The sequence below is a fragment of the Pteropus vampyrus genome, unplaced genomic scaffold, assembly GCF_000151845.1.
Source record: "Pteropus vampyrus isolate Shadow unplaced genomic scaffold, Pvam_2.0 Scaffold131, whole genome shotgun sequence".
Taxonomy (NCBI): Eukaryota; Metazoa; Chordata; class Mammalia; order Chiroptera; family Pteropodidae; genus Pteropus; species Pteropus vampyrus.
Window position 1 is genome coordinate 2,567,032 of NW_011888912.1, and position 11,393 is coordinate 2,578,424.

The 11,393-nt window shown below is 63.6% G+C and overlaps 1 protein-coding gene across 1 annotated transcript in view; it reads left to right on the forward strand.

The window, feature by feature from the left end:
- The window catches only part of LOC105296949 (protein phosphatase 1 regulatory subunit 12B-like), an 82,005-nt gene that overhangs the window by 64,853 nt on the left and 5,759 nt on the right, over positions 1-11,393 (forward strand). The window contains exons 20-23 of the mRNA XM_023534778.1: positions 2,215-2,359; positions 2,955-3,059; positions 5,169-5,219; positions 6,414-6,464. Coding sequence (XP_023390546.1) covers positions 2,215-2,359; positions 2,955-3,059; positions 5,169-5,219; positions 6,414-6,464 — 352 coding nt within the window. The remainder of the gene's footprint in view (positions 1-2,214; positions 2,360-2,954; positions 3,060-5,168; positions 5,220-6,413; positions 6,465-11,393) is intronic.

The window sequence follows — 11,393 nt, forward strand, 5'->3', positions numbered from 1 at the left end:
GAACAGCAGAGGCTGTGGGCCACACGCCCGAACCTCTCCTCCACTGTCCCTCAGCTGGAGCAGTCGGGATGGGACTGGGGGCGGCTGCAGTCGTGGGCCGGCCTGGGGCGAGTGAGGCTCGTGACTGGCTTGGGACTTGAGCTGGTTCTTCTTTAGGAATATGTCTTAAAATGTATGTGTGCATGTGTGCTTTCTCTGCTTACCCTCCCGCCAGACACCAGCTGGGGATAAATAATTTACACCTCACCCAGCAGAAAATTCATTTTGCAAAATTGGTGAGCATATATTGTCCTACAGTTAATTTCTCGTGGACTCTGCTACGTCATAATGGCCATTTATGAAAAGAGACCCCCTGCCCGAGACTTCAAAATATGCTCTAAAACTGGTGATTGAAACAGCGAGGTGCACGTTCAAGAATAAACAAGTCTGTGGAGCGCAGTAGGTAACCCTGAACACTCACGTGTCTACGGTGACTTCCATCCCCGTGGAGAGAGCTATGTCGTGACCATTGGGACAGTGACTCGGTTTGAGAAAGTAGATCCTTCCCTCAAACCAGAGCGAAAACAAAACAGATTTCAGATGGGTTCCAACTTTTAAGACAGAAAGATTTCACTGTGAAAGTGTAGAGGAGATTATTTATGATCTTTATACAGGAAAGACTTTTCCAAGTGTGATACCATGGAGGTAGAAATTGTCAGACTTGATCATATAAAATTTAAGTCTTCCCTAGTGAAAGACACCATAATCAGAGACGAAAGGTGGGAAGAAACATCTGCAGCGGGCAGCGGTTTTGAAAGGCCTGCTACAGGGTGCTCGCAGTCCTAGAAGAAGGGTGAGAGGCTGTGAGCGGGCAACTCGGAAACAGGAAGATGGGGAGCCAGAGGTGCGGAGCCTCCCAGTGATTCGGAAGCATGAAGGCCGATGGGCGAGATGCTTCTGGACCGGGAAGGGCCGACGTCCCGCAGGCCGGGCGGCGTGTCCGCACGTCGGCGCCTCCGACACGCCTGCCCCCGGACCTGGAGTTGGCCCTGACACAGTCACGGGGCAGACGCCCTGGGATCGGCAGACAGGTCTTCACTGTGGCTGTTCCATCAGCTAAAACTTCAAGACGGTGAACGTGGTCATCGACGGGTTCAGTCACCGTCAGCCGCACGGTGGGAGGCGGCGGCCATCTCGCGAAGCGGGGCGGGCCGCGTCTGCGTGTGTGCAGAGGAGCCGGGGGCCCGCGGCAGCACGCACCATCCGACCCGCGTGCAGAAGTATGTCGAACGTGGGTGTTTACTACCCTGCAAGGCTGTGAACCGAGCCGGTAGTAGTGCTCGTCCCTGAGCAGGTCACCGGACGTCCTGCCTTGGACGCTTCGGTGCTGTCGACGTGTTTCAGCAAATCCGTAAGGCTTCTGGAACTGGACGTCGACAGAGATTTGCAAAGCTAAGGAAAGGGAGACGAACGAGAAGAAAAGGGTGCGGCGGACTCAGCATGTGCAGCGGAGGTAGCCGTAGCGTAATCAGGGACTCGGGGTCATCCTCGCCGCTCCCCCACCCCCACCGCGGCCACCGCCACCGCCGCAGAGGCACCCGACGGACGTCCCACAGCAGTGGGAGCGTGCGGAGCCCCGCAGGGCCGTTCACGTGTGGCAGCACCATGGCCACAGTTGGTGTGGAGCGCGCAAAGTCCCAGGGAACATGAACTGGTGACGAGGGTCACAAGCCACCCACTCAGGTGTTTGCTGGGACCCCAAGTGGTCGAGCTCCTCCCAGGAGGCACAGATTTGCTGTGGGGCACAGATGGGGTGGCAAACCCGCCCTTTGGGCACCACCTGGGGCCCCTGCGGGCAGACCAGCTGCCCCCCACGCGGCCTCCCGCCCACCTGCAAGTCCGTGTCTGATTTGTCAGTGGTTCACGGGGCCCTCGTCCAAGAGCTAGTGAGACCCGCTCGGCTTGCGAGAAGTGGCTCAGCCCTAAATTAACTTGAAAAGCTCTCAGATGTAAGTCAGCGTTTGGATCCAAACCACCAATTTTTCAAGTCGGCTCCATTCTTGGCCAACAATGGCCTCCATCCTGGCGGCGTAGCCCTGAGCTTGGGGTGCCTGGAGGGAGGGGTGTCAGGGACGGGCTGTTTGCGTTCTTTCTGGCCTGAGCTTCGGGCCTCAGGAGAGGCACCCCACTTGCCATCCTCGGAGCCCACTCACCACTGTTCCTGTGTCCCCGCAGGCTGGAATCCGCGGCCAGTAACCCTGCGACCAGTGACCCCTATGCGGACCGGGCCTCAGCGAGAGCCCGCCGGGAGGCCCGGGAAGCCCGCCTCGCCTCCCTGACCAGCCGCGTGGAGGAAGGCAGCAGCCGGGACTACAGAAAAGTAGGGGTCACACCTGCAGCCTCCTGGCTGTCCCCACGGTCTGGGAAATGCGTGCCGTTCTGGCAAAGCAGGAAATGGTGCTTGGGTGACAGGCGGTGGCACCTGGCTGCTCCTCGTGTGGCTTCAGCGCAGTGCGCACGTGCCCGTAGGACTTGAGACGAGGCCCTTGGGGTGCTGGGGACTGTGTGTCATGCAGGGTGCCCCTTCCATCTCGCTGGAACATCCCCAGTTCTGGGCCAGCCGACAACCCGCCCTTTCGAGCGCTTGAGACGCAAACACTCGCTGAGAGGCGGTCTGTCAGTGCTGGCTCAGCGGAGCTCGGCCACAGTCAGCAGCACGGCCTCTAGGAAATGCCCTCTCGTGGGGACTGCGTCTAAGCAATGCAAGTGCCCCAAGGGACACAAGGCATCCCCAAGGCGCCGGAACCCCGCCGTCTAAGCCCCGGGCACCCGGATGTGTCCTGTGCCGGACCCCCTGCTCCTCACAGCTGCCCAAGTGTGACAACCAGGGGCAGGGCCCGTGGGCTTATGGGGACGCCGGGGTGCCGGTGCTGGGGGGAGCCTCAGGTGACCCGGTCTCTTCCCCCGTCCCCCAGCTCTACGAGAGTGCCCTGGCCGAGAATCAGAAGCTGAAGGCCCAGCTGCAGGAGGCCCAGCGGGAGCTGGCGGACGTGCAGTCCAGGCTGGAGAAGGTGGCCCAGGTGAGGGGGCCGGGGGACGGGAAGGACACACGAGTGAAAAGCGGCCCCCCTCAGAGACGGGCCGAGGGCCGTCGGGTTCTGAGCTGACCGCAGGGTCAGTCAGCGTTTAACTGGAGTGGAGAGTGGCTGGTTCCACGACCGTCTGGTGGCCTGACCGTGACCACTGATAATCACTGCCGTGCCTGAGCTACTCACTTCCGAGTGGGAAAGCGTGGCCCACGTCACCATTTCTGCCTGTGGGTCACGTCGCAGCCCAGCTCATCTGCGCACTACCTGCTGTGGTGGACACGAGCTGCACTGAACCTGCTGCAGAGACGTCACGAGTTAGGCCTGGAGAGGGGGGGCCCCCGAGAGAGGGAGGGCTGTCCTGTGGCACGTGCCACCCCAGCCACCACTGTCTCAGCCTGGAGCAGGCTCGGCAGTGCCGGCCCCACCGGGCCTCACTAATGCAGTGGCACTTAGACGGAGCTGGAGGTGACAGCCTCGTCCCCAGGGACCCAGCCAGGCAGGTGAGCCCAGGGCTCTCACGTTGGTGCCGAGGCGCCTGGGACTGAGTCTCGGAAGCTAAGCTGACGTAGACGTGGCTGCGACACAGCCCAGCCGGGAGCGGAGCGGGAATGCTCAGCCGTGTAGCCGGCGTGTGGGTTTGGGGCGGGGTGTTAAGCCCTCACTTGGGGTTCCCGACGGAAAGCCAGGACACCCCCACTTTTCGGAGAACGGCTTGGCCAGGCGGCAGATGCGTGGCCTGTCCCGCGAGCTGCCGCCGTGTGGCTCTCCCCCGAGTGCCTGCGACCGCAGCACAGGCGATGGCGGGTTCGCCGTGACTCAGGAGAACACGCGAGTGGGTCTCAGACTGAGAAAAATGCACACGCCGGTCAGGGTGGACCAGACCGGCCTCAAGCGACACTGCGACCCCAGCAGCGTCCCCGAGGCAGGCCGGCTGCGGTGGGGACGTGCAGGCCGTGCTGGGTCTCGGCACGTGGCAGGGCTGGAGGGACGCCTGCCCACGCCACACGCCCGAGGCCACGGAGCACACACAGGGCTTGAGAGACCGTCCTGCACAGTAGCTTTCTGGCCGGCTGCTTGCCACGGACGTCAGAACAGACTTTGCTCTGCCAAGTCCCAGTTATCGAAATCGGGCAGAAACGGGGCTGCTGCAAAGCAGGTCTCCGCGGTCAACAAAGATGGGACGCCAGGCAGGACGGGCTCAGCTGCGCGGAGCCGTGGCCACACAGCGGCTCCGCCGAACCGCCTGGGGGGAACTTGGAGGACACGGCGCCGGCCAGCATGTACGCAGCCCCGCGGGAGTGGACTTGCGAGGGCAGGGACAGCACGGGGCCACCCGGCCCCTCCCTCTTCCTTCTGCAGCAGTGACAGCTGTGGCCCCAAGGACGGGAGCCCAGGGTGGAGCCGAAAGCTTGAGCTTCACTGTGGTTCTGCTTTTCCTTCGTTTTTTGAAAAAAAAGCTGTGCGAGCCGACAGGTTTGTCTAGTGCGTCTGTGCCTGGCACCGGGCGGTTCACACACAGTTGCCCTGAACATGCCCAGTGTCTGTCGGCTGCAGGAGTCCGTCCAGCCCTCGAACGCCGAGGCCAGAGCAACGTCGGGTTCGTTAACACCCTTGACCGGACGTCGCTCTGCCCGACAGCCGTGTGGCCAACCCTTCTCGGCCCCTCTGCAGACTTAACTGAATGTGAGGCGGCTCTAATGCGGAGCCCTGGCTTCTGCTCAGCTGCGTCGTAGGCGCATGAAGCAGGCGAGCGCGCCGGCCCCGCTCAGAGCCACGTGGGTGTCATGAGGGGCCTGGGGGCCCCGAGCGCCCGCTGCCACGTGGAAGCCCCAGCTCCTTTCCCGTGGGCAGTGACGTCACTCACGGAGAGGACGCGGGAAGGGCGGGACGTGGGGGACGTGGGGGACGTGGGCACTGTGGGCCCAGAGAGGGAGGGTGGGGTGTCTGTGCTGCGACCTGAGGTGTCGGGAGAACTGTGCCCACCTGTCCTGCCGCAGGAGCTGCAGACCCCGCAGAACGCGGCTGCTGGGCACAGGCCCGGCGCGTGCGTGCCGTCCAGGGCCACGGGCCTGACAGCGTCTCCTCTCCCTTGCTCCACAGAGACAAGAGAAGACGTCTGACAGGTCGTCGATGCTGGAGGTGGAGAAACGGGTACGAGCCCCTCCCTGCTTCGCCCCACATTCCGAGCGCCTGACCTGGAGCCCGGCTGAGAGGCGGCGGCGGCCACACCCGCCCAGCTCGCTCGCTGGCTCGTCCTTGTCTGACTGCGGCTATCTGACTGCTAGGCCTTTGGCTGCCCATGGTCCTGTCTAGTCGTGGGGGCAGGGTCCTCAGAAGGTGACATCATTGTTCTGCCTGTAGGCAGACCTGTCCCCAGCACACGGATACACATAATGCACACATGTATGGACGCATACACATGAACATGCACACACACGTAGACGTGCACAGATGCACGCACATGTATACAGACACACGTGCGTGCATACAGTTGCATGTACGCATGTGATCTCACATTCACGTGCACTGTATGCATGCACACACATATAGACACGCGCACACGTATACAGACATGTACATGTGTGGGCACTCGCATGCATGCACACGCACACAGACGTGCACGCACACATACGTGTGCGCACGCGGGGTCAGTCCCTGCCCTTCCACGCACCGTGAGCACAGGAGGCTTCTGCAAGACACCTGCCATTGGTCTGGCCTTAAAACGAGAGATGAGCCAGCAGCGAATAAGGGCCCAGAGGGGTCTGCGTCGACAGCTGACCTCCCGGCTGCATCAGAATGTTTTCTGGACACTGACGTTCTTGGGTGGAAAAACTGATTTATCGATGAGCCCTAACTTTGACTTGACCCTGGGGCCAGAGAATGTTCCCTTCTCCTGTTTGATCTGGAAAGCTGCTGTTTCGTGTTTCATTCCCTCGGCCTGTAGCAAACCTCTGTGGTCCCTCATCTAATGAGGGAACCTGCTGGGTTCAGGGGACATTGGGGTAAGGGACATGGGTGGGGGTGGGTGCTGCTTGTTCACCTTCTTCCCTGGGAACTGGGGCAGCATGGCAACAGATAACGATGCCTTTTTGAGCAAAGATCCTGGTCTCGGAGCCATTTGACATTCCAAGGGCGGCTCAGGGCCCGGCCTCACCCCATGTGCACGTTTCCAGTCGTCTGGCGGGAGATTCGGAGACTGTGGCTCTCGTCAGGGAAGCCGGGTCACATGTCGCTCACACCTCCTGGGTGCGGTTTACCGGGGTTTCGACCCTGGGTCACATGGCGGTGGGGTGGCATGAGTCCCTTCTAGACCCACGGGGTATTGAGCGTGTTATCTTCACACAGGAGAAACGCGCCCTGGAACGGAAGATGTCGGAGATGGAGGAGGAGATGAAGGTACGCTCCCTCCCCGGTCCTGCCGGGACTGAGCAGCCGAGTGCCCGCCCCGGCACACATCGCTGCACACGCCCCCCAAGAAGAGCACATGGGGTCCCCGGGGGCGTCTCCAGCAGGCTCAGGGCAGACTGGGTCCAGCAGTTAAGGTTTCCCAGCCCTGGCGCTCCCCAAGGTGCTGGCGGCTCTAGCTCTCTGGGCCTCAGGAGGGGCCCATGAGCTCACGGCAGCCAGGGTGCCCCCCGCACTCCCCCGCACCCGTCCCTGGCGGGAGGGTGCAGACTGAGCCCGTCCACACAGTCAGGGCCCGTGCTCCTGCAGAAGGCTCAGCCACAGGCACGCTCCTCCATCCCCTGCCGACCTGCAGTGACCACCATTATCAGCCACTTAGGTGGACAGCTGCCATCCAGGCCGCCTTGAGGGCTGAGAACTGGCTGTGTCCCCAAAGGAGCTGATCCCTGCCATGGAGGGGACACAGCTGCTCAGGGTCACCTGGTGGGGTCCCGGGGTGCCCAACCCTGCACTGCATGACCCCCCTGGCACCTGCTCAGCTTTCTGCCTCCCAGGGTCCTGTTTTACGGGTATTAAGTTCAGGGCATGCAGCCGGTGACACTCAGGCGTCCCTGGTATGCCCGTGGGGAGACGTGTTGCTGGTTCACTGGGGAGCAAGGCCAGAGTTCGCACAAAGGGCAGGCTCACAGCAGCCCCACCCTGATGTCCGAGCTCTGTGGTCACTGCCGCAGACCTCAGAGCGCAATGCCTTCCACCTCTGAGCCTGGGTCAGGACAGTGAGGGGCAGACGTGACCGGCAGTTTGCGCCAGGGTGGTCAGAGCTGCCTGACCCCGCGCTTTCCCACCCCGGCTTGGCCAGCCACCCCGTGCGCCTGTCCAGAGCGTGTGCAGCCAGAGGCCCTGGCGCTGTCTGTGGGGCGCCTGAGGGACAGCGTCTGCTGTCAGGCGGCCATTCGCGGTGCTCACCAGGAGGTGGCCTGGTGCTGCCCAGAACCAGGCAGGGGACGCCAGAGCTGGTGCCTCTGATGGAGCCCGGCCAGCCCGGGCCCACGGTCACGGGCACGCCACGTCATAGACCCTGACAGGCCAGAGGGGCGGCCCGGCTTCCTCAGCCCGTCCAGCTCTCGGGGGCAAGTGTGGGAGCCCCGTCTGGTTCCTGCCACCCAAGTCCTGTGGTATTGACAGGCTGACACGTTGCTCCGTGTCCCCGTCCTGTGGTTGTGACAGGCTGACACGTTGCTCCGTGTCCCCGTCCTGTGGTTGTGACAGGCTGACACATTGCTCCGTGTCCCCGTCCTGCTGAGCTGTGGTTTCCTAAACCAGGTCCTGAGTTCTCTGTGCTCAGCAGAGATGATGACGCATGGGAATGTCCGCCGCTCTCGGTCCTAGGTCAGTTGTTGCCAGCTCCTTATTCACTTCGAATTGCCAAAGAGCCGGACAGTGACTGGTGACGCCCCAGACCAGTGGCTGCGTGTGCGTGAAACCAATCGGCCCAGTGGGTGCATCACCCCCAAGGCCAGCCACAGGGGCACGTGGAGAAGCGGCACTGCCTATAAGGCCTCTGGACTGACCCTTCGCTCGGCCAGGGCCCAGCATTGGGCTCGCGGTCGTCCGCCACCCCAGGGGGCCAAGGGCGGGGCATTCAAGCCCCCATTGGCACCAGGTCTGTGACGTTTATGCCTGTGCCTCATCTGGAGGCAGAAACTTGAGATGTGTACGTCCAAACTTCGTAAAACTGGTGTGACAGTCCCGATGGAGTCTGAGGAAGTGCTCGCCTCGTTTCCAGGCCCCTCTTCCAGACTCAGTGGGTGGTGACCACAGGCCACAGGTCTGTGTCTGGGGAGCTGGCCAACAGCATAGGCAACTGCCTTGTCCAGCCTGCGACCCGGCCGAGCTGAGGGCCAGCTGGACCCGTGCTGATCACATACGCAGTTACACCGACCCTTCTTGGAGCAACTGGTCAGAAGCAGGTGGACGGCTGGCCTCCAGCGACCCCTGAGATGGGTGCTCAGCGCAGAGTGCCCCTTGTACCTGTTCTGATGCAGCAAATCGAGGGCCGAGGCCAGGCGGGACGAACGGGAGCCGTGAGGGGCGTGAGGGCCCCGTGGCGACGTGCGCCTGTCTGCCTTGACTCGGAAGGGAGCACCTGTGTGCCGGGGGCACCCTCGCCACCGGCCGTGGCGGGGCGTGTGCCGCATGAGCTGCGCTGGGCTGGGCTGCGCCCGCGCCAAGCCCAGTTGCATCTGTGCTGCTGCCCACTCAGCCCCAGCCCCTCCCCGGGCCTCGCATGTGGCCGGCAGCCGGTTTGCTTTTGGGCGGACTTGGGTTTATCTTGCTGACTCGGACTTGTCACCAGCTGACACTCCGAGCCCTGCGCGCCTGCTCTGTGCCTGCTCCGTCTGGAACATTCCGCCAGGTGGCTCCCTGCCTCGTGCCCTCATGCTGACAGTCCTCAAACCCGCCCGCCTCGATGGCTTGTGCTCCATGCGAGCTGGGTCATCTCCACAGCCGTGACCGCTGCGGTGCCCTGGGAGACGAGGCCCAGTGCACAGGCTTTGGCCTGGCTGGCCCTGTGCCTGTTAACTGCTCCTGTGTCACCCCGTGGCCCCTGCTCTGCCCTCTCCGCAGCCAGCAGGGTGGCCTGCTCCCTGGTCCTCGATGGTGACATGGGACTCGGAGCCCGAGCTTTTCCCAAGCTGGTCGTCCTCCCTCTCTGGGGACAGATCGCAGCAGTTTGTCCCCGCTCGCTCTCTCTTCCCTGACCCCCCTGTCTCTGCCTCGCATTTCTGCACCCTCACTCCCGGCAGCTGCGGCCACTGACCCTCCTTTCCGCCCTCATCGCACGGGTGGGAAAGACTGTCCTCTGCTCACGCAGCCCGCAGGACTGTCTGCCGCGTCTGCGAAGCCCGTTCACGGGAGAAGCCGTGGTCGTCCTCAGCTTTAGGGTCAGCGCAGCCAACCCCTTAGGAAGGACAAGTGACAGCGAACAGGCCATTTAGTGATGTCACCAGGTCCTGTTGGGAGTGAGGTGTTAGTGGGGACGTCCGTGGGCTGGCTGTTCTGTTCCACGTGCAACTCTGACTCGTACACCAGTCCAGCCCCTTCGTCGCCGGGGATGGCAGGGGTGTCCACTGCGAGGGCATAGCCGCCAGTGCCGGAGCGCCTGCGGTGGACACCTGTGCGCACCCGGAGCTGTGAGCCCGCGATGCACAGAAGTGGGGTGCAGGCCAGAGTCCTGGCGCGCTCGCGCACCTGCCCCGTGCAGGTCAGAGGTCGGGGCCACCCTGAGCAGCACACGCCTCGTGCGGAACGCGCTGACTCGGCAGCCCCCCCTTTTATTCGCTTCGTTTTATTTCTAAAGATGAAAACAGATCAAGTGAGCAAGGGAGCACCCAGGAAGAGGGCGGCTCCTCGGCTCCGCCCCGCGGTGCTGGAGGCGCCTGAGGCTGTGGCCCAAGCACCCCGGCTCGGCCCAGGGCCCCCCGAAGGCCCAGCGTGTGCCGGGTGCTCTCCAGGAGCGGACCCCCACCCCCAGCTGCCGCCTCTGTCTGTGGCCGCCCCCCGCTCCTCTCTCGCCTCCTCTCTCGCATGCCAGCTGAAAACAGAAGTCACGCAAGTCACGCAATTCCATCCTGCTCATCTCCTGGTCTGTCTCTCTCTGTCTGTCCCCTCACGTTTCACTCTGCAGAACCTCCACCAGCTAAAACAGATCCAAACCCTGAAGCAGATGAACGAGCAGCTGCAGGCCGAGAACAGGGCCCTGGCCCGCGTCGTGGCCCGGCTCTCGAGGTCCGCCGAGACCTCGGAGACGCAGGAGCTGTAGTGCCCACGCCTCTGTCCACCTCGCCCCCGTCCGCCCTCCAGGCAGGTGCCGTCCGCGCGTTGGGTCCAGAGGCCCCGGGCTCGCCCGCCGTCGGCCTCCCATGCGGGGATCTGGGACGGCTGGTCACCAGGCGGAGGCATCAGGGCTGAGACCAGCGGGCCTGCGTGCGCACATGGCTCGAGTCGGCCATCGCCACACCGAGGCCTTGCTCTCTCAGTCAGCAGCACCCCCGCAAGCACAGCCTGACCCCCGAGCACTGGGGTTGGGCCTGGGGTGACTGTGCCCTGGCCAGCCGCCAAGGAGCCAGTGGTCTGGGCGAGGGGCAGGCGTCAGGGCTTTTTGGGGCTTCCCCGTTGATCGATTCTTCTGCGACATCAGGCTGGGAACCGCGGCCTCTGGGGACTGGCCAGAGCCGGTTTCCCACACTCGGGAGTGCCGGGCGGGGCACTGGAGCTGCGGGGGCCAGCCCTCTGCCCCCCTCACTCCCTGCCCTGGCTCTTCCCGGGAGGCTCTGCTCATCCCCGTCTCCGATCTCGGGGCCTGGGGTGTGTCACCCGCCCCCACCCAGCGTGGGGCTGGCAGGCAGGGCACAGCCTCTCACGGGGCCGGGGCTGGCTTGGCAGAGGACACGGAGGCAGGGCCGGCCTGTCTTCCGCTGAGAACCAAAAACGTGTTTGGCGAGCCACAGCTCCTCTCTGGGTGTGGGTCTGAGAGCCAGGCTCACAGTCACGTCCTCCCAGCCAGGGTGTGGCGGGTCACCCCCCGGACGGCCTCCCTCCCTGAGGTGTGCTGCACCGCTCAGCAGCCGTCGGCACCGTCCTGGCCGGGGCCTGCTCTCCCTCCTGCTGGTCCACCAGTCCCTCCGGGTTGGTGGTCCCAGCCGGTCCCAGCAGCACGGGCGCCCTGCGGTGCCATCAGCCTGGACAGAGTGCCACGTGGCGCGGGCTGCGGCAAGTCCAGGCTCCGCGCTTCGTGGCGGCCGCAGCATCCAGGACACAGGAAGAACTGGGGACCCAGCAGGCGGCCCGGTGTGTTGAGCCTCTCTCCGGGGTAGGATCGTCTGGAACGGTGGGCAGAACCAGACGTCCCACTTCGGT